This window comes from Xenopus laevis, chromosome 2S (assembly GCF_017654675.1).
Source record: "Xenopus laevis strain J_2021 chromosome 2S, Xenopus_laevis_v10.1, whole genome shotgun sequence".
Taxonomy (NCBI): domain Eukaryota; kingdom Metazoa; phylum Chordata; class Amphibia; order Anura; family Pipidae; genus Xenopus; species Xenopus laevis.
In genome coordinates this window covers 117,570,402-117,593,167 of record NC_054374.1, presented here as the reverse complement: position 1 = coordinate 117,593,167, position 22,766 = coordinate 117,570,402, and the positions used below count along the sequence as shown (strand labels likewise).

Below are 22,766 nucleotides of genomic sequence, written 5' to 3'. Positions count from 1 at the left end.
ATGTGCACTTTTCAAAAATGTATGGTTTTCTGGGGTAAACCTATGGTTTCAGGATTTTTTGCCTTGGAATCTAAAGCATGCCGTTTTCTGCCTTAGTGCTTTCAAAATTCAGTAATATACTGCCGGGAGTTTTTGCTGTACAGAAGTCCTAAATCTCCCTAAAACTATACATATCTGGTATTGGCACGTTCGAGAGACATAAGGCTTTCCAAATCAGTTGGATTTTCATCTGTAAAATGAAATATGTTTCTGGTATAAATTGATATACGATGAAAAATGGTAATTTTTCATTTTTTTTTTTTGGTATTTAGCACTATAAATTTTTTTGCACAGGTGGAAATACATGAAAACTCAGGCAGATTTAGAAAGCTCAGTTTCTACCAAAAAAAACAATGTATAGTTTTCCTAGGTAAACTATAGGTTTCCCCTCAGAAAATGCCCCTAAAGTGAGAGAGCACAAAATGCTTAAAAACGGCTGGCATTTCGCGTAACCAAAATGTGAAATTCTGCTGGCACTTAAAGGGTTAAAGGGGGTGTGAATTCTTTTTACCATGTGTATTGTGAGTAATGTCCTACTGACCTGAATGTATGCTGCTGAATGTATGCTATATATCTCCCTTTCCACAACTCCAAAGTAAAGCAAGAATTCTACTTGGCTGTTAGCAGTCATGTTTGCCAGAGGGTTTTAATACCAAAAGATAACAATAGCATGCTATTTTTGTGGATTTTTCCATAGTATGAAACTGTAATTTTAAGGTGGTTTAATATGTGTATTTGCTGACGCATTTTAACTTAAGCTGGATGCTAATGATTTACCAATAAGGCTGTAAAAACAGCATTCCAGAATCTAAAATAGGCTCCCTGCAAAGCTGCAGTACAAATTTCTGAAACTAAGAAAAAAAAAAAAGTCCCAATCTATTTTATTTAAATAAACAATAGTATATAGGTATAACAAATGACTTTCACACGATTCAGAGATGTCATCCTGTCTTGCTTGCTGTTCAACTGCTGGATCATGCTGTCACAGATACAGTGCTTTTACTGAATGATTACAGGATTTTTCTAGACATATCACTTTTGAGAAAAAATAAAATTCCAACTAATTAAAATAAGTGATCTGTAGTAATTGTTATCTGTAGTAATTCTGAGAAGGTAGATTTGCCTCTTAAAGTATCATATCTTACCAATTTGCTGTAAAGCAAATCCTTTCCGAAGGGATTAAAACAGTGGCATTCTCAACTGGGGAGTACTTCCATCCACTATTGATGCGAGTACTCTGGTTGTCCACGGGTCTAGACTCACTGTAGTTTCCTTGTGTTCCTACTGACAAATTAGGCTCAATGCCTCTTTTATAAGTAGTTTGTTGCCATTCGTTTGAATACTAGAACAGTGCCACCAGATAAAAAAAAAATAAAAAAATTATTGGAATGCAAAAACAGTTTAATTAGTTATTTTTTTAATTAGTTATATAAACTGAGCTTTGCAACATTTTTTTTTAATAAGAATGCTCCCACATTCATTTCCCCTAGAAATTATGGACGTAGATCTGCGTGTTCATAGGCATGATGTTGGGTACCTAGTAGGGTTGCCACTTGTTCTGAATTGTGTTCTCGGTAGAAGGGCAGTCTTCTGGAGCCTCCAAATTGCTGATCAGCGTTTTTATCCAGCAGTCGATAATGTAGTTCTTACCTGCGATTTCTCCTTCACTTCCTGTATCTTCAGGACATCCGAAACGATGCATGCGTTTCATCTCACGGCGACGTGTCGGCTCGATGTCTCGAAGTTACCAATGTAGCTATCCTGGTAAAACCATATGACTTGTACAAATCTTAGGGCTATATTTATCATACTGTTTAAATTGATTAACGCCAGAAAAACAGTGTAAAAACCTATGTAAAATGGTTAATTTATCAACATGTGTTTTAGTTTATGTTGCCTGAACACTGCTTTTTATAACATTATTATTCGCCACTTCAGATTTACTAAAGGGCGAAGTGACTAACGACAATTCGGCAGCTTTACTGTTTTTAGGCACTTCGCGATTTACTAACGAGCGCAGGCGTAACTTTGCTTGCAAAACAGACAGACGCTAGCGCTAGTTTGCACTCAATAGCCAGGCGAATTTTCGCTATGGCAAATGGACGTTACGCCGCAAATTCTCTAAGATGCGGATTTTACTGAACTTTACCTCTTTCGCCAGACTTGCCTTCGCCAGCTCAGACCAGGCGAAGTGCATTGGAATGCATAGATTTTCCTAATTTTTCTGTTACTTACATCATATTTTTAGTGGAAAAAGTTTCTAAGTCATTTCCTTTTTTCAGAGTGATAGCCTGTAAAAGTCCTTAAAACTTTTTTTGGGTTAATCGGGTTCCCCCATACATTTTGTAACATAAGGACCATAAGCTATATAGTGGGCTCATGTGTAGGGCATTATAACAACTTATTCCCTGGACTTGTGTAATGTATTTGTCTGCAATATATACGTCCATTCAACTTTATAATTTTCCACCGTATGCAAATAGAGGTGAAGACCTCTAACGAACTTGCGCTCATAAATGAAAGCTAGCGCATCTTCTCTTTGATTGCCGAAGTAACGCTAACGAAAATTCGCCAATGTTCGGCGCCCTGGACGCAACTACGCATTTTAGTAAATTAGCGTTGTCTGATCAAATTTTCACCTGGCAAAGTGTAGCGATGGGTGCGAAGCCGTCGCTGGCGAATCTTTACATGTTAGTAAATTTCCCCCTTTGTGTAAGCCATTAAGGGGAATGGGAGAAAATCATGTGCCTAGTAAATTCTGATGGAAGTCGCCCTGAAAAAAAAAAAAAAACTCCTAAAATATTAGAGGAAGGATGGAAGAATGCCATATTTTCCCATATAATTTTCAAGTGGCTGCTTAGTTTTACACTGGATGTCAGGGACTAGCCAAGCCGGTCGGGCGCCTTAGGCAACATTTTTTTAAAATGAGATTTGTCTGTTGCAGGTGCTATTACCCTAAGAGTAAATATGGTGGTGGAGTAAGTATGAGGTTGTTTTGTACTTTATTCTCATGTTAAATGTACCTATACAAAGCAAAAATCCTTGATTGTATACATAAATGCCTTGACTAGTAGACTTTATTCTTTATTGCATTTAACTGTGATTCGATGAACAGGACAAATATCTGAGACAAAACAATATTCACAAGTCATTAACAACTACATCTAGATTTTGTTTTATTATTAATTACTAGTTTGTGTGAACAACTTTGTCTGCAGCCAAACATTAGCAAAGAGGTAAGCCTTTAACTCCATTAGTACAGTACATACAGAATTTGTGGATCATGTCTGGGTAATGGTAAAGTAAAACAAATTCATTCTTGTGCTATTGTTATTGTTGTTATTTCTTGCATCTGTCTGTCACAAAGATATAACAAACAAGGGAAAGTTGTGCTCACCACTAATTTTTAAAACCATTAGGCGGGGGTGCAATGAGGCTGTGACCACAAAATACATATAGACAAATACAAGATTCCTCTGCACTCAACCCATTATCAATATATTTAAGACAGCGACATTTTGTGCATACTGCTACTGAAAAATGCCTTACCCTTTAAACAACACAGGGATTGTTTGTCCATATATTGCAATATATTTAAGCTGGCCAACTACGTCAAAGTCATCCCATATCTGGCCAGTCCTATGCTCAATTTTCATCTGATTCATTAAGAATTAAATTGCTTCATTATACATTTTACAAAGGGACTAAGTTTTACCTGCAACTTACTTGCTGCTTTCAAAGTAAAACTCCCAAACTTGGCTGCCCTTTTATTAGACACCAGTGGGATCACCTGACTATAGCTGGGAAGGGTGGGGGCTACAACATGGAGCTGGTCACTGCTCCTGTATAACTATAACAAACAAGGGAAAGTTGTGCTCATTGCCGAGGGATTCTTTCTGATTTATGCTACACATTGTTCATTGCTAATTAGAGTTTTCTAATGTGATGTCTTTACTAACTTTATGGCCCTCTCAGCTTTTATAAAATCATCTTGAACTTCCGTTATGTTGTTTTTTTTTTTTTTTATATCATGCCAGGGTTGTTTGTAGGAGTGTTCAAGAGTAAACTTCCACAATGAGATTTGCCAGACATTTATAGCAACTAATGGTTTTTGGAAAGTACTGTACTGTTTTTTTGTTTTTATTAAGAGGTTTTGAAAGCTACTGTTTATAACTTTACCAGTGTTATCCTCTTGATCTGCATAATGGAACTATTCAGACAGAAGGTGCAATTCAAGACAATAATTTCCTAGACAAACCAGCAGGGGTCAGGATATCTCAATACATCACAATAGAGATAAATCAGGAGCCCTTGTATATTTTTCATACTTGCGGTATATTTTTAAAGAGGATCTTCATCAAAAAATCCTTTTTTTTTTTTTTTTTTTATAAATGTAATTTAATTTAGGGATGCAACGAATCCAGGATTTGGTTCGGGAACTGAAACCAAATCCTAATTTGCACATGTAAACTAGGGGGGAGGGAAATCGCGTGACTTTTTGTTACAAAACACGGAAGTAATATAAGTTTTCCCCTTTGCATATGCAAATTAGCGTTCGGTATTCGGCCGAATCTTTCCTGATGGATTCGGGGGTTCGGCCGAATCCAAAATAGTGGATTCGGTGCATCCCTATTTAATTATTTATTTTTGTAATGAAACCAATTTTAATTCTTATATACAAAACCAGCTGTAATCCCAAAAAGTGAAAAGCTGACCAACTGAAATTTTTAGCACGGAAATATAAAAACTCAGAGCATTAAATATGGAACCGCAAAATAAGTTGCAGCTCACCAATGGAGAAAACTACCAGGGTGGATAAACCACAGGTCCGTCCCCTTCAGACACAGTTTAAACAGTGTAATGAATGTAGGTAAAATCAGCTTTTTTCACACTCACCAATAACGACAGGTGGCTTGGGTGCCGTGCCCTAAACCCGTAGCTTGAGGTTAGGATACAACCAGAAAAAACAAGCACGCACTCCTGGAGCCAACGGATGAAGTTAAACCTGAAGTTTATTCCATATCACTAAAATTACACTTTTAATTACTAAAATTACATGTCTTAATATGGAATAAACCTCAGTTTTACCTTCATTGGCCGGCTCCAGGAGTGCATGCTCGATTTTTCTGGTTGTAATTCTATTGAAAGCAGTATTTGTGTATCTCTTTCTGTTCTTTGGTTCTGACTTTTAAAATAATGTAACAGAAGTAATTTTTCCTCTAGGTCCGTGACTTCCGCCACATTGCTTCAGGAGTCAGAACAGCAATAAGAAAATATAAACAGCCGCATATACTATTTCCTGCAGCAATTACATTTACAAAGAAATATAAAACTGTTAAACATTTTTAATTAACATGTCATGCATTAAAATTGCTTCAAATTCGTTTTTTATTATACAGATAAACAGTTTTTGGGTGGAGCCCCTGTTTAAACATTTAAACAATTATAACAGGATTGGGTTTTTACCATTATAGTAGGATTAAAGGATTTTATTGTTGTCCTAACTCTAGGAAATGGTGGTGTTGCAGGTTACATACTAGGAATAGTAGGAATTGTACTTATTGTTTAGGCGACATAACGCTCATACTTCAAGGTTTGATGTGTGATTTCATTTCTACAGCTCCACCTCTGAAAGTCAGGTAACTGTCAAATATTTTATGCATTGACCTAATTTCTGATGGAATTTCCTCACCCTCCTATGTTTCCTATGACAGTCATTGTTTGTATAGGTGGCATGTAGTATCCGTTGCCATGCAAACAATAATAGCCTGTCTAGGCTTTCTACATTCCGTTTGGTAGTTGGTCATAGAACCTGTCATTTCATATATAACCTCAGGCATCTCTCTAAGCAAGCAGAAAAGTAGGTAAAACTAAAGATGAGTTAATGATGATTCCTATTACTCTAAGCCCAAGTTTGGAATGTACAAAGCTGTGGACAAACAGAACAGCCTCCAGACTGTAACGTCATACTGACTGACTGAAAATCACAATATTGGCCAAACACATGATTTCGTTAAGATGAACTTCCATTTTCAGGGGACCAGAAAAAAAATGGGTGTAACATCCAGGAAAATGCAAAATTAGGGAAATGCAAAATATATAGGTAGTAGTGATGTGCGGGTCAAGGTTTCCCTGACCCACACCTGACCCTAACCCACCCTGCTATGACCCGCGCCCGCCCGCAACGGCTTCCGGGAGTCCTTTTATAGCCCTGCCCCGCCGATGACATCACTAAAGGGGCAGGGCGAGTAGAAGCAAGACTATAAAACCGGAAGTCGGATGCCGGCATTTGAAGGTGGCGGGCAGGGAGAGCAAGAGAAGAGCTCAACCCGCACCCGCCCCCCGCTAGGAGCAGTGCGAGGTTGACCCAAACCCACCCGACCCGCGGGTAAACACGCGGGTATCGAGTCGGCCCGCACATCACTAATAGGTAGGACCACAAAACTTAAAATCATGGGATGTAAAATTGAGGTTCTACTGTATTTTGTAGCTCCTTTACAAGATGTTACAGGTGCAGTTTTTTTTCTCTGTAAAAGGACTTCATTGTTCTTGGTCTACTTGTCCATCTGAGGTTGTGTAGTAATGATTGTAAAATCATAATTGTAAAGCGCCGTGATGTCCAGGTCTCCGGAAAACTCTCTTCACAGGAACTTCCAGGTAAGGGTTAGCCAAAGTTGACAGCTCTGGCTACTTTATGTCCTGAATGAAAAACTTGAACTGGAAAGCCAGTGATTGAGGATTCAAAGATTGTCATAAATCATGTAAATACTCATTAAATGTGATTTCCCATTATGTTTTATGAGGATTTCTCTGAAAGTTATCCCTCACACCATAATTCAGTGGCTGAATTCTGTCAACTGAGAGTTGTTTGTTGAGTGCATAAGAAGGAAGTGAAAGTGAATAATTTTGTTTTACTAAGGGAATGAAATAATTTACCATCTCAGGTTAATTTAAATCTGACATTATTCATGGTAAAACAGTAGCTGAGTATGTTTAGAGCAGCCACCCAGTGTTCTCTTGCTTAGTAAACATAAGCCCATGGTCAGTGCTAAAAATATATTACATTGGGTAAAACACCCAGTTCAATTATTCTGATTTAAAGGGGTTGTTCATCTTCCAAACACTTTTTTTTTCAACTCACTTGTAATTCAGGTGCAGGCTCTAAACTGTCTAAATTTTGCAACATTGAGTTGATATATTTCTTAGCAGCATCTCTGGAATATTCGCAACTATTGTATCAATTCTAACGCTGCCTGTAACGAAACCCAGAGATTCTGCTCTGCAGGGTCAAAGATAAGAAATCTAAATGTATCAATTTAGAACAGTTTACAGGGTCAGCGACCCCCCCCCCCCCCGAGCTGCTTCAGAAGGTGAAAAATGACACTTTACATTTCAATATTAGAAAAATGGTCACACATAGAAAATAGAAAGTCATTGGAAAAAGTAATTATTTCTGGTGATCTATCTGAGAACAACTAGTTGCTTGAAGGTGAGCAACCCCTTTAAGTTCATGCAGTGCACATGGGGGCAATTGCAGCTTCTTAGTTTTGGCTTGGTTTTTGTAAGGGACTGTAAGAAATATGGTTGTATTGTATATGTATTTTCTTTGTTTTTGATCATGGAGGTGAAAAAATCCAGTAGCACTCTGGTAATGTTGCAAAAATCTTCAGTGATTTATTAGCCCATATACAAACACACAAGCCCTTTGTGTGTTTGTATATGGGCTAATAAATCACTGAAGATTTTTGCAACATTACCAGAGTGCTACTGTATTTTTTCACTGGATGCAAAAAATTGACCCAGCTTGCAGGCAAGGGTCTTCCGGTTTAGCACCTGGACCTGCATAGGTGAATACAAGAGGGTAGAGCAGTCCTAACTATTGCTTTTGATCATGGAGGTGGCATTTATCGTCATCATCATTTATTTATATAGCACTGTCAAGATACATTTAGTCCTGGCCTTAGTATGGAGAAGCTGTTGGATACTTCCCTAAAATGATGAGAACCTTGACTGATTTCTACATCAGGATCTATATTAAGGGAGAGGTCAATTTAAAAGGTTGGTTTTACAGCTGTCAAGATATTATTCCACCTACTGCTACATATCCACCTATTCTACATGTGTTAGTGTCTGTTCTTACAGAACAAACTGTATCAGCCTTATATCACCTTAATCTGAATGTGTCAAGTGTGCTTGTTCTTGAGTAGAAGTAACCATATTGTTCACTCTGACTAGTTAACTGAACATCTGTCCTGTTCAGACTATAATGAAACATTGACTAAATATGCTATGTGAGATTTTTGTAGGACAATTTGTTTGCTTTACCCTTCACCACTTGAATGACGGTGCAAATAGATAAAGATATTCACTTAGGCAATGAAGGCATTTCTGACCATGACGGGTGGCCCTTGTTTTGTGATTTTGTGATTTCTGCCAATCTCTCCAATGGTAATAATAATGTGGGCATTAAATATATTTATGGCTGTACCGTCTACTTTTAACATTGTCATAAAGCATGACAACTGCTTCTATAAAAAAAGGTAAATAAAATGAAACCCAGTAAGACACCTTAACCTGGGTCACTGATGGGGCTCCTTTATTTTGTCTGGAAATATAATATTCTGCTGTGCTGACAGTCGGGTCCCTGACAGCTGCCATTACAGATTGTATCTATGGCAGATGGTTGAAGATGCAGAATATTTATCTTTGTTTAAACATGGGCGCAATAGAACTTTTTTTTTTTTTTGACTATTCATATTTTCTTTTTTCTTAAGGACTGTTGCCTGGATAATTGTTTTTGTACTTACTTACTACTATCCCCCCCCCCAATCAGTAGAGCTTGTTTAAACCATTAAAAACCTCTTAGTTTCCCCTGTATGAAGGCTCTCTCTGAGCCTTTGTCTTATGTTTACAGGTAAGGATAAAACTTATTATACGATTAGTTACCAACTCCTCCTCCCAGGAAGCTGCAAATGAAAAGTTATTATGCTCTAAGTGCAATCGCTTAGAGCAAAATGCTGTACTTATTTTTAATTGAAACAGACACAAACTAATTTTTATAAACGTTGTGATTTAAGTTAAAGCGTTACTGACACGTTCCTATAACAATCATAGGAATGTGTCAGTATCAAGTGTGCTGCACCCGCAAAAGTTCCCCGCAAAGCCCCCCTCAAAGCCACATGCGAACCTTGGTGCAGCAGATCTTCTGTAGCTTCAGCACGGGTCCTTGTGTCGTCTTCTGGCGCTTTGGCAATCTCCATCCATTTTGGCGCATACGCAGTTGTGGCAAACCAGGAAATTGCTCAAACTGCGCATGCACCAGTCTCATTCTCAGATTACCAAAGACCCAGAAGATGGCTGCCATGAACTCCGATCTCTGAATCTGTACCGAGGGGTACGTAAAAAGTTAGGGGCATTTGCCCGGGGTAGCTGCTAGGCTGGGGGTGAGGAGGGAGGGGGTCTATATGGGGTGGGGGTTAGGGTTTTTTTTTTTTAATAAATGGGTTTGTTTCTCCTTTTAAAGGCCTCTACTTTCTATATGGATATATGGAGACTTTAAATATCAGTAAATGGCTGTCCTTGGCAAGGTTTCTGATAAATGTTAAGGGGCCATTTCCATCCACATGTGCAGTTGTGCTCATGCAAATGTGCCCTCGTTGTTGAACAAAAAATTCCATTCATGCTTTAAAAAGCGCTCCTGTGTAGTTGGAAGCAGTGCTGCTTGATCTGTCCTATCTCCTGTTCCAAATTTATTGCAGTGCTCTAAAGGTATCTAAAGACATCTAAAGGTGTCTGTAGCTCCAGGGTTCCCACAGCCCCTTCTTTAATTGTCTCTGTGCACTTGCACCTAAAGAATAGGGTGCACATGTCACTTTGTTGATGAATACCGGACATTGCTTTTTATTTTTATCCCCGCATGGCTTTTATAATATACTGTATATGTCCCCATCTGTATTATTAAACAGTGTTCATTGTTTGCTGTTAATATACACACTTTATTTTGAAGAATGTTTCTCTTTAAAGGGCATGTAAAGTCAAAAAAATAAAATACCATTTTTACTTTCTTTAATGAAAAAGAAACCTATCGCCAATATACTTTAATTAAAAAATGTGTACCGTTTTTATAAGAAACCTGACTGTATGCAGTGAAATTCTCCCTTCATTTACTGTTGTGGATAGGAATTGTCAGACGGTCCCTAACTGCTCTGCAGGGAAACAATCATACTTATGAACAGCAGGGGGAGCCCCCACCTTACTTTCCAGCCATGCAGAACTCAAGCAGCTTTGTTTGATGATCCCTAAGCAGCACAGATCACACTGAGCATGTGCACAGTCTTAGTCTTGCAAAGATGTATAACAAAGTTACAAGATGGTGACCTCCTGTAGCCAACTTTGAAAGCATAAATTATTTGTTTGATTAGGCTTGTGGTGCAGTAAGTTTATGTTTAGTATACAAAATACAGCATTTCTAGCCTTATTCTATTATAGACTTTACATGCCCTTTAACAAAGGTGTTTCTGTACTTTGACTCTATTTTATTAGCCTTACAACCATTTAAGGTATTTTTATGGTTGCTACTCATTATCACTTCCCTCTGTTTTATTGCTCAAATTGTTTTTGCCTGCAGACTTATTGTGTGAAATGTCATGCCTTTCATTTACAGTTTTTTAAAAACACCAAGGGGCAGATTTATCAAGGGTCGAATTGAAAAATTAAATTTTTGAATTCAAATTTCTAGGTGATTTTAGTGTACTTGGACTAGGGAACAGTCCAAATTCGAATCAAATTTTAATTTTTTTCCCGAAAATTAGAATATCAAAATTTATCATGTACGGTCTCTTTAAAAATTCGTCCTTGATTATTTGCCTATTGGTCTTTTTCCATTTGAATTTCGAGTTAATGGCAGTTTAAAATAACTCCCATCGACTCGAAATTCAACCCTTGATAAATCTGCCCCCAAATCTAATGTCACAATGGTGTAATCATTCTGTGTAGGTTAATGGTTAGACCCCACTGAATATTATGAATGCACTGAATGTTGATTTAAAGAATATTAGAAATCAAAAACCCTCTTGGCCTATCTAGTCCCCCTTAGATAACTAATCACTTTTCAATTTGCCTTTATTTATTTATTTTTTTATAGTTTTTAAATTATTTGACTCTTTTCAGATCTCAAACGGGGGTCACGAACTCCATCTAAAAAACAAATCCTCTGTAAGACTACACATTTATTGTTATTGCTACTTATTTCTATCCAGGCCCTCGTCTATTCATATTCCAGTCTCTTATTCAAATGAATGCATGGTTGTTGGGGTAATTTGGACCCTATCAACCAGACTGCAAACTGGAGAGCTGCTGAATAAAGAGCGAAATAACTTAAAAACCATGAATTATTAAAATAAATAAATAAAGCCTATTGCAGATTATCTCAGAATATCACTCTCTACATCATACTAAAGGTTAAATCAAAGGTAAACAACCCCGTTACTAACTAAATTGGTTATTTCATTATGCCTGATAACGATGCATATCTCCTTAGCTTTTGAAAGGCAACAAGTGTTAATTGGTAGGGCCCGGTGCAATGGCTAGGACCTGATCAGAAAGGCTTATAAAGTTCTCCATGTATCACATTCTCTCCCAGATTGTAGATCATGCATCGCCAAACTTTTTTTAAATGTAAAAAGAGATGGAAGGGCTATGATTGACTATTTGGTAGCCCTATGTGGACTGGAAGCCTACAGGAGGCTCTGTTTGACCATAAACCTGTTATTTCCTCCCAAGCCAGGAACTAAAAAATAAGCACCTGCTTTAAAACCACTGGGAGCAACATACAAGGGGTTAGTGAGTTATTCAGATTTATAAGGTACAGTAGTTAGTATTGCTTTCTTGCAGCTCTGGGAACATAGCCTCATACTGTGGGCCTAAGGAGCCTGGTAAGATTTTCAAATCTGCCTGATATCTGAATTATTTTTAGCAGTTTATTAAACCTTTTGTGGAGTCCTGTCTGACCAAGATTTTATTCGCTTGATTATACAGTAGATTCTGTTTATCTGTATCCATTTATCCTCCTGTCCATGGCCTGGTGTCTTATGTATCAGACTCTGATAACTCCCTTCTGCCATTTAAAAAAAAAAAAAAAAAAAAGCCTATTTTTAAAAAAAATACATACCTATATTAGAATATATTACATGTTTATATGACTGACCCCCTGTAATAAAGAATACTACAGGATTCAGAACTTGCTTACTCTGCCCATTAGAGAAAAACACTGATGAAAATTATAGTCTTTATACCCTGGACTCTTGTATATTCTGGACTGTAACTTAAGTTATAAAAATGCAGCTAAACTGGTAGCAGCATTTTTTCATGTGCACACCCTACTGAAGATAATATGAATCATACAATAGGAAAAAGCAGCACATAATCATTTGTGACATGCTTCCCAAAGCAGTATATAACCAAAGATATTTCTTTCCCACCAAATACAAACACACTGAGCAAGGGGGCAAGAAATATTCACAAAAGGACATGGGTGAATACGTAAGAAAGTAATCTGCACTGTTTGGTATGCCTTAACCAATGTCTTTAGGCCCTCACTCTTGTGGTTTGTGCTGAAATGAGAATTTCTTCTCTTGTGCTTTACAGAGATCCTGAAGCCATTCCTAGTATTAAACAAGGAAGAAGTGCAAATACTTTGTCTACGCCCCAGCTAGATTTACTGTACTCATCACACTTTTGATAAATCAAAAGTGTGTTAACAATGGCCACCCATGTTTTATAAGGACACATAAGCATTATGGGCTTTCACTTAATAATCATGATTAAATCTTGGCCTTAAAGCAGTGAACCTTTCGGTTCAATTATAAACATGCTCTCTGTAAGAAGCCATTGTTTAAATTATTTGTTTTTATGTTTATTGATTATATTACATAGAATTCTGAGTTTCTGAATGGCGTTAATCACATTGTTGTTCTGTTCATTTGTGGTTAGATCTTTGTTTGTCATATAATATGTGATTGAATTTGCACAACCTAATCTAATATATTTTTTTAATCCTATGCAATTTTCCCAGTGCTTCCCTTAACTTTTATTAAGTGGGCTCACCTTCTAAATTGGGTCACACCGTAAAGACCAAAAGATTCATCAATACACATTGTATAAAGGAGGCCACAAAGCATCCACAGTAAAAACTTTTATTCCAAAATACACAACATGCTTAGAGTCAGCAAGGACCCTTTCTCAAGTGTCACACTTGAGAAAGGGTCCTTGCTGACTCGAAACATGTTGTGTATTTTGGAATAAAAGCTTTGCAGCACAGTACTGCGGATGCTTTGTGGCCTCCTTCATACAACGTGTATAGACTAATATATTTTTTTTTCTTTGGTCAAAAATATGCACAAAGATGTAGTTGTTTTTTAATCTTTCTACTAAATGAATGATAATGGCATTCAGCCTTACAAATGAGTACCCAGTGACTCTGAAATTGAGTAGAAGAGAGAGAGGTTTGTGAGATTTTATTATTCACTTATTTGATTAGATGGACCTTGTTTTATCCAGCAGCAGCAGCAGTTTACTGAACTATTATTTTTTTCTTGCAAAGTGTATTACAAAAGGCCTCATAATGCATTATGGACTTTGTAGTGGGATTTATCTTCCACCACTGTGGTGTACTGTATATATTATTAATCTTTTCATTGTTGCCTTGCTGCACTGTGTATTCCTTTTGTGTTTTCTTTGGATACCCTTGTGTCCAGAACCTTAAACACAAATAAAACATTTATTGGCTTATGATTAGACTGACCGCACCACACTCGCAGGCCTTTGTTATAAAGACATGGTAACTTTAGTCCTACAAGTACAATATTTTTTTATTTATCTTCTGGTCCAGCACCCACTCATTTAATTTATATTACAGATGAAAATTTATTTTCAGTTGTATAAATAAGGTGCCATGGTTGAACTATAGCGATGTGAAAAAGTGAATTATGTTTAAATTAGGATTACCAATTATTCATGTGGTTTTAAATTGTTTAAAATGCATCAATAATATATATATATATATTTTTTTAATTCTTCAGGAAGTCACTGGTCAAAACTTTGGGAACAAGAATTTTCGCTCTGCCCTTGAAAATGGGGTTCTGTTTTGCGAGTAAGTACATTATTTGTATGAGATTGGGGCTGGATCACTCTAAACATAAGGTTGGGAAATGGTTCCTACAAGTCAGATTAGAGACTGTTGTATGTTCTTTCTATGTACCGTAATCATGTATGTTTGTGTTTGTATAATATGTGTGTGTTTGTGTGTGTGTGTGTGTGTGTGTGTGTGTGTATATATATATATATATATAATTTTAGTCTGATCATAGAAAGACAAATATTGATGGCATGATAAAATCTGTCAGAATCTTATGTCTCACCTCACATATTATCCTATGAAACCTATTAGCTGACTGAATGCTGTTATATTTAATTTAGCATTTTTTTTAAATATTATGAATTATAATGAAAAGATGTATCCCTGTACATGACAAGAGCATTCTTGTTCCATTCTTAATTTAAAAACCAGAAAAGATCCTATGAATAATATAATCATTGCTGAAATAAAAAATAATATGCCAAAGAAGCAGTTCTTGGCTCTTGCACTTGCATAGTTTTTTCTGAGCTGTTTTGATATTTACAAAAAATAAAAAATGTGGGATGAGTTGGCAGACCACTTTTGCAGGTCTGCATCAGTAATACAGCTTCTAAAGGAGATCTTGCAGTATTGGAAGCATTTTGAGTTCACAATTTTAAGTATGTAACTATTTCATGGTACTAAGTATTCATTGCGAGTGGAATCATTGATTGGAACAAAAAAGGCTCCTGTGTGAAAGAGGTCTTAGTCTTCAGGCAGATAACTAATAATAATTAGGCAAAGTTGCTGTCTGAGCTATGAAATTATAAAAAATATTTCCCCATAACAAGTTTTGTGTTTTGTATAGGAGCGTAAATCTGTACAAAGCTGTGTTTGACTTTGCAGGGCATTAAATAATGTACCTTTTTTAACATTTAGCCTAATTAACACGATTAAACCTGGAATCATCAAAAAGATCAATCGCTTATCCACACCCATCGCTGGCCTGGTAAGTAATCTTTTTACATACTGACATATATGTAACCTTTGGGTACTGGTACACATAGTTCTTTTAGCACCTATTTAAGTAGCCCAAAAATGCAGTTTCATAAAAGCTGCTTACTTATCACTCCACACCAAGTTGTCCACTTATTGGCCCTCAGACGGGTTCTCTTACTGATATTTAATGAAAAATTAGCAGAAGTCCATCTAGAAGGGTTGAAATATCAGATTGTTGCACCACATCGCATAATACAATTCAGAAAGCCTTAATTGTACAAAGCATATTTCCTTAAGTAGCTTAACTTGGTAAGTGAACGACTTCTTTACCGTAGTAAAGCCTTTTTGATTTTACCTTCCTTGCCAAGATCTGATTTACAGTAGCGTGGGTAGCCCTAAATCTCCTCTTGCAAAGTTTAGCTGAAATTACATCAGTAGGTGTGGACTATAATAATGTCTTGGGAACACTTCGTAAAATGCTTTAGAAACATGTATTACAGTACTAGTCTATGTAGCTTTCTGCTAATAAAGGGAAGTTAAATGGCAGTGATGAAGACATATATTACAGAAATAGGTTTTAAACTCATATTTTATAGACACTTTAGAGAGGCGTACTTGTAGTGTCTTTGCCTCTACAAGGATAATCTCACACTAGGCTGCTATGCAGAAGGAGAAACAGCTGATGGGAGTGGATCTGTACCAATCTACTCCATGTTAATGGCATAAAATACTTGAGTTTGCTGGTGTGGCAAATAATTTCTGTTGGCAAAATAAAAATAGCTTTGGTGAGCAGGTTACTCTAATTCTCTTTTTCTTTTCAGCTGTGTTTTAGTTACTGTAAGTCTCCTCTTTGTTTTAAAGGAAAGCCAATTTATGGTAAGGTTTGTTAGATAGGGTGCTACAACCCTTTTTTCATGGTATAGTTCCTAATGATGATTTGTCTTTGCACGGACTTCTTTCCAAAAAGCATCTCCGTTGAATCAGAAAGGTAATGTAAGTGCTCTTTCTACCCCAAAGTTATTTTCAGCCCAGTCACGATTGGCACATGAGTAATTTCAGCAGTCAGGATTCTTGTGCATTTGCATTATTAGTCTATCTGCCCCTCAAATTACTGTGCTGTAATGCACATGCCCAACGATTAAACATTGTCCTGACACTGTGAGGAGTGGAAACGATGTGCGTGAAAAATGGCAGCTGGGCTTTCATGTGCTTTTGTTAAAACACGTGAAAAGTATAGGCAGATTGGGTTATGTAGTTGTATATTTTATTGTGAGTTTGGGGTTTTGAGGTATTATTAAGGTATTGTGGCTTTATTTTTTTCAAGACTGTAACTTTTTGGTCCCTAGACAATGGCAAATTAAGATGTATTGTCACACAGAAACTTTTTGTGCAGTAGTCATGTATGCATCTTTCTATAAAAATCACTTATACTATGCAAATGCAAGTAATAGTAAGCCAGGAGAGCAATAGCATAACTATGCAGGGTGTGTACTAGGACTGTGATACATGACAGTCCATTTTTTCCCTAATATGGTTGTGTTGCTATGATTCTTTATATATAACAGGTCATTGCTTAATTTACTGTATACAGATACATTTATCAAGATGTGTTGCTAAGAGATCAGGTAAACCAGGCACTGCAATAAATTCTAACCTATTTAATCATAACCAGGTAAGGAGCAGCTGTCAAACCTTTTCCTTCAGAGAGTGTGTGAAAGGTTGTTTTTGCTTGCTGGCATGAATCTTCTTTGCAAAATTTGTTCGGAAAATGTACCTCTCAGAAATGTTTTAACCCTGAAAAATGTATTTTTATATTGTCTATTGACCCTTCTAAATATTATATAGCATATTAAGATGTGAGGATAAGTTTGTACTTGTTGGGCTACTGTACACTTAAATGAACAAGGGAAGGTATGAACTTTTGGGGGAATGTAATAAAAGGTAGAAATGGAAAAAATATTTGCAATGTAAAAAGTTATGCCTTTGCACGAACACATTTTATTTTGTGCGAATTTTTTGTGCCAGTGCACAGAGAAAGTAATACTTACTAAAAATGTTATGTTTGCTCCATAGGTTATGGCACCTTCATGCACTTCTTAAAAGTGGGCAATACGCAGTTAAGTTTAAGAAAGAATATTACATTGCAAAATGCAAATTTTTATTCTTATTTGTGCAAATACTCTTATTTGTTTTGCTCTTTGCGACTTTAATTACATTCCCCTATTTGCCTCTTACAGTGGGGTGTCATGCATTAATGATTTGGCCTTTCCAGGAATGGTCAACTGTTTGCACATGCCAGCTACACCAAACCTATGTGCTGTGATAGATTTGGAAGAGCCTGCCGGGAATTCAGCATGTGAAGAAACTGGCATAGTTAGCAATATTGTTTTAGAACTTTCTTATTGTTTTTTGCATGTGTAGTCGATTGACACTGCTTTGCATCCACTTCTAAGCTTGGTAATAGATGGTCTTTTCTGAAATGGTGGACTGTATAAAAAGCTATGCAGAAAAGCAAACAGTGTAAACAATTATCTATAGTAATAAATCCAGTTTATTTGAAAATTGTATAGTTAGGTTTTCTTGTATGTTTATACAGTATGTCACAGCAAATGTAATTTTGCAAATGTTTCTAACAGCTGTCAATCTTCCCATATGAAAATTCTAGATTTTCTTTGGCCACACCCAGATTATTTCCAGGTCACAACCTTGTTGCTCCCTGCCCATGGCCTGTTAAGTCCCAACCATAGTTTTGCTCTGCTTCAGTTAAGGGTGTAAATCAGAGGAACTCCCAAAAAAATACCAAAGGGTTGACAAATCTTTTCTAATGACTCTCCTCAGAAGCAGGTTTAATTGGTTCTATTTTGGTTGAGTAACAATTTATAATGTAATCTGAAAAAGATGTACAATCCAGATATGTACTTATAGAGATGAGGAGGGCCCTGCTTGTAAGGGGATAAATTGTAGACAACAATTGTACATTCATTATAGTACAGTATATTTATCCTTTGTCTAATTGCCATATATATATAATGGGGCTAAATATAAAATGTAAAGATATACATTTAAAAATGCTTCAGCCAACATGTTGTTGTTGCTCTTACTTTTTGGTGTATATTTACTGAAAGCCTTTGTCTGCCCACAGTTTACTGTGCCCTCACATTACCTGTACTGCTATTTTTTTTTATCCATTGTTCGTCTCACCTAAAGGAGAAGCAAAGCTTAACTAAAGAAGTAGGCCAGAAATGTTGTACATCATGTTTTAAGCTTCTGTACCAGCACATGGCAACCACAGCCCTTTAGCGATAATGATCTGCGCCTCCAAAGATGCCCCAGTAGCTCCCCATCTTCTTTTCTGCTTTTTCACATGCTCTGTGCTGCTATCACTTACTGAGCTTAGGGACCCACTCACAATATACAGTACACATAGAATATAAATCACAATATAAGGCTGATTAGTAATTAAAACAGATAATTACTGAAAGAAAACCAGTGCAACTAGCATCAGAATTTAATAATCAGCCTTGTAGCATCAGCTTATATTATAGGCCAACCTAATTTTTTGCTTTATGATTTGCGACACCCCTAAGCTTAGCTTCTCAACAGCTGCTCTGAGCATGAGTGTTGCATATTTTCCAAGATGGTGACCCCCTGTGACAAGTTTGAAGTCCTGGATAATTGCTGCTATTCGAAGTCTGAAACTTTAGGCTGGTGCAGTATATAAAATATGGCATTTCAAGCCATATACATTTTTTGGGTTTAGTTCTCCTTTAAAAGCTTGTGCCATTTTAGCAGCTATGGAAACATATATTTGAATTGTTGAAAACAAATATAATGTTTAGGGCATAATTAAGATTTGATTTTTTTTTATATATATAATACAAACCAGTCTGACCACATTTGTTCCCACAGAGCAGTTACTTACTCATAAAAATTGAAGCTAGCAGCAAAGTGAGTCCTAGTTTTATTCCAGGTAATGAAAAGTAATAAATATTTTTTAAAAAAAAGAAAATGTTAGTATGGGCTATATTATTCAACTAGGAATGACTGTTTCTTTGCTGGTGTATGTGCTACATTGCAGCTACTCATGCAATATTTCAGCAAGAATTGTTGGGTCAAAATATTCTCTCTGGACAACTCTAGCAAACCTTAATGATATATTATACTACCTAAATTATTGGTTTAAAAAGCATGATTAAACATGTACTCTTGTAAAACCAAACGTGCATTCCAATTTCCCGTGATAATATAGCCACTGGAGGGTACAGTTAAATTACAGTCTCTGGATTAGATTTTCTGATTAGAGAAATGGTGGATGTTTCTACTCAGAACTCGGGTAGCTTGGTATGCCGATATGTTTTACATTTACAGGAAGCTAAAGGGAATCTAAACACCCTTTATACATATGGTATTTAATATGGGTAGGTCTTCTGAAACAAATTCAGAGAAGTAAAGTAGGTTAAAAAATAATAATAAATACTCCCTGCCACAACTCAGCTCTAATTCATGTTACCCGTGTTGTGTTAAATTCAATTTTTATGACTTTTTATTCCACTTTAAGAGACCTTCCTGTATTCACAGGGCACAGTTGTGTGTTTTCAGGCTGAGATGCATGTAAGCAGAGGCAGATGTAGTTCATGTCAACTGACCTAGATTAATTGATCTATCGATCTATCTAGCTAGCTATCATAGAGGTCAGATTGTGCCACAGAGTCATGATAATTCTGGGGTTTTGACCTTTCCATGAAATGCTGGGGCCATATCCTCCATCCAACTTTGAAATATCTCTTATCATGCGATCACCTCTATACAAAGTCTCCATACTAGGGATGCACTGAATCCAGGATTCAGTTCGGGAGTCAGCCAGGATTCGGCCTTTTTCAGCAGGATTCGGATTCGGCCCGGCATATGCAAATTAGGGGCGAGGAGGGAAATTGCGTGACTTTTTGTCTCAAAACAAGGAGGTACAAAAGGTTTTCCCCTTCCCACCCCTAATTTGCATATGCAAATTCGGATTCATTTCGGTATTTGGCCGAATCTTTCGTGAAGATTTCGGGGGTTCAGCCGAATCCAAAAAAGTGGATTCGGTGCATTCCTTCTCCATACATTTAATATTTTTAGAATATGCAAATGTACTTTACTATACTACCAACTTTGTCTGGACATTTCTTTAAATGTATGAGTGAAAGCAAAAGCCTTGTGAATATTTTTATGTTTGTTGACCTTGCACCCGCATTTGTTTAGAAAATTCCGGATCAGAGTGCAGCTGGACATTGAAAGAAAAAAAAACAAATATATATATAAATTGAAAAACAAATATACACATAAGTTAAAATAGGCAGGAGCTATTACAAAATTATAAAAAGGCATCATTTTTTCAGTTCTGTCTTTTCTGTCAAAAACTTACTGATCTGCTTGATTTTTTTTTTCACCTTTGAAGGATTATGCATGGTCTAAATGTGGTGTAAAATGATGCTGCCAAATCCGGCGTTTGGGCTTCATAAATTTGCCATTTATTTTACAAAGGTTTTTTTTCATAGTTTTTCTATGTGTTGTTTTACTCAGTATGGTCCCTAAATTTGAAATGGGTAGTGAAAATGTGGATTCCATCTGTGCCTTATTTAAATATGTAGAGGTAACCAAGGTATGTGTAGGTATAATAGTGAGCCATCAAATATATCTAATGCTTTAAATCCTTGGTTTGGAGAGGTTTTAAAAATGGTGTGGTATTGTGGCAAAAACATAACATTGTTGGCCTTGATACATAGGATAATAAAGCCATATTTTGTATTATTTTCAGTTAGGTATTGAGTAAAGAGATGGTGTGGTGTTGTGGCAGAAATATAACATTGTTGGCCGTGATACATAGGATAGTAAAGGCATATTTTGTATTATTTTCAGTTAGGTATTAAAAGTATTAAGCAGGCACAAATGTACACGCTTAAGTCTGTTTAGCCACAGAGGAATGTGAATAAAACTACCTCCAAGAGAAGTAGAGCGTGCAGCAAGGGCATACATTTGTATGTCTGAAAGTTCGGAAAGCAAATTGGTACAAAAAGATTTCGGGCTAATTTGGAATATGATTCATTTGATGATTTTTTTTTTTTTAATTCAGCTGTTTTCATTCAGTTATTTTTAGGTCTTGGACTGAAATAATGTAGATATGTTCAAACTCAAATAAATAGGGCTTGCATTAAACTATTTGCATCTGTATTGAAAGCACTGACTGCCACTTCTTTATGCTTACGCACAGTGCCAATTAAAAACCCTGTGTGTACTATTGCCATAAATTCCTGTGGGATTTTTAGATTCCTGTTTTATCAGATGGTGAGCTCTAATTTTCACCCATTGATAAATATACACTTGTAAATAACCCATGGGATTAAATAGAAAGTGAATGAGTTTTTCTGGGTTGAACTCTAATCTCACATTTTGGTAAATCTGCCCTCATGTAGCATTTGTATAGTATTGTAGCTGCTGCTTGCTGCTACCTAAATATTAATGTAATTGTTTCTGAGATGAGAAGGCTGTTCTACTTCACAAATCTAGATGTTATGTTCTCCTTAATCCAGTATGTACAGTACAGCATCATATCCACCTAGTGAGCAGGGCCATTTTCTTTAATACCATGCTATACTTGGCAACTTTTCTGATAGATCTTAAAGGAATAGTTAGGTATAAAATTAAAAACTGGGTAAATAGGTTGTGCAAAATAAAACATGTTAGTCAAAGATGTAATCTATAAAGGCTGGAATGACTGGATGTCTAATAGCAGAACAGAACACTACTTCTTGCTTTTCAGCTCTCTTGGTTTCCCCTAACTGTTTATCAGGCAATACCCAACGAGTGACTTGAGGGAGGGCACATGGGTCATAACTGTTTGCTTTTGAATCTGAGCCTAATGCCGAGTATCAATTGCAAAATTACTGAACAGTTATGTCCCATGTGGCCCCCCTTTCAAAGTTAGAGAGCTGAAAAGCAGGAAGTTGTATTCTGTTCTGTTCTGTTCTGTTAGACCTCCAATCACTCCAGACTTTGTAGATTACATTTTTGGCTAACCAACTATATTAGAAACATTTTCTATTTGCACAGCCTTTTTACTCCATTTTTTATTTTGACACTGAACTGTTCCTTTAAATAAGCATTTTATTATGAATGCCCCATATTAATAGCAACACTGACTGCACTACACTATAAATAGAAGTATATAGCCAAAGATGCCATTGTAATCCGTAAAATCAAGGGATGTCCAAACGTAATTTGCACTAGTATCTGTAGGTCCTATATGCATATTATTGCCCACAAACCACTTCATTAGATCAATATTCTATGCACTTCTCATACATTTTTTACAACTAAGGCATGAGAAGTGGTTGATGTTCTAATAAAGCACATGGAAAGATAAAATCACTGGGTGCTCTAAGTTTATAGGCCCACCCAGTGATTCCAGTTGCTTACCTTTTAGCCTGGGTTGGTGTTTTTCCTCAAAAAAAAACACATCAACCCAGGGTACTGTATGAGGAGCACCATACCACAATATTCTAGGATATTCTTAGGATGGGTGCAAGTGCAGTGCAGAATTGTGCATCCAGTCAATGGCATTGAGTGCATGCACAGT

The 22,766-nt window shown here is 36.5% G+C and overlaps 1 protein-coding gene across 10 annotated transcripts in view; it reads left to right on the top strand.

The window, feature by feature from the left end:
- lmo7.S (LIM domain 7 protein S homeolog) overlaps nt 1-22,766 on the top strand; it is a 95,284-nt gene that overhangs the window by 13,936 nt on the left and 58,582 nt on the right. For all 10 annotated transcript variants that reach the window (NM_001097845.1, XM_041582919.1, XM_041582922.1 and 7 more), the window contains 2 exon segments: nt 14,118-14,188; nt 15,092-15,161. In NM_001097845.1, the coding sequence (NP_001091314.1) occupies nt 14,118-14,188; nt 15,092-15,161 (141 nt within the window).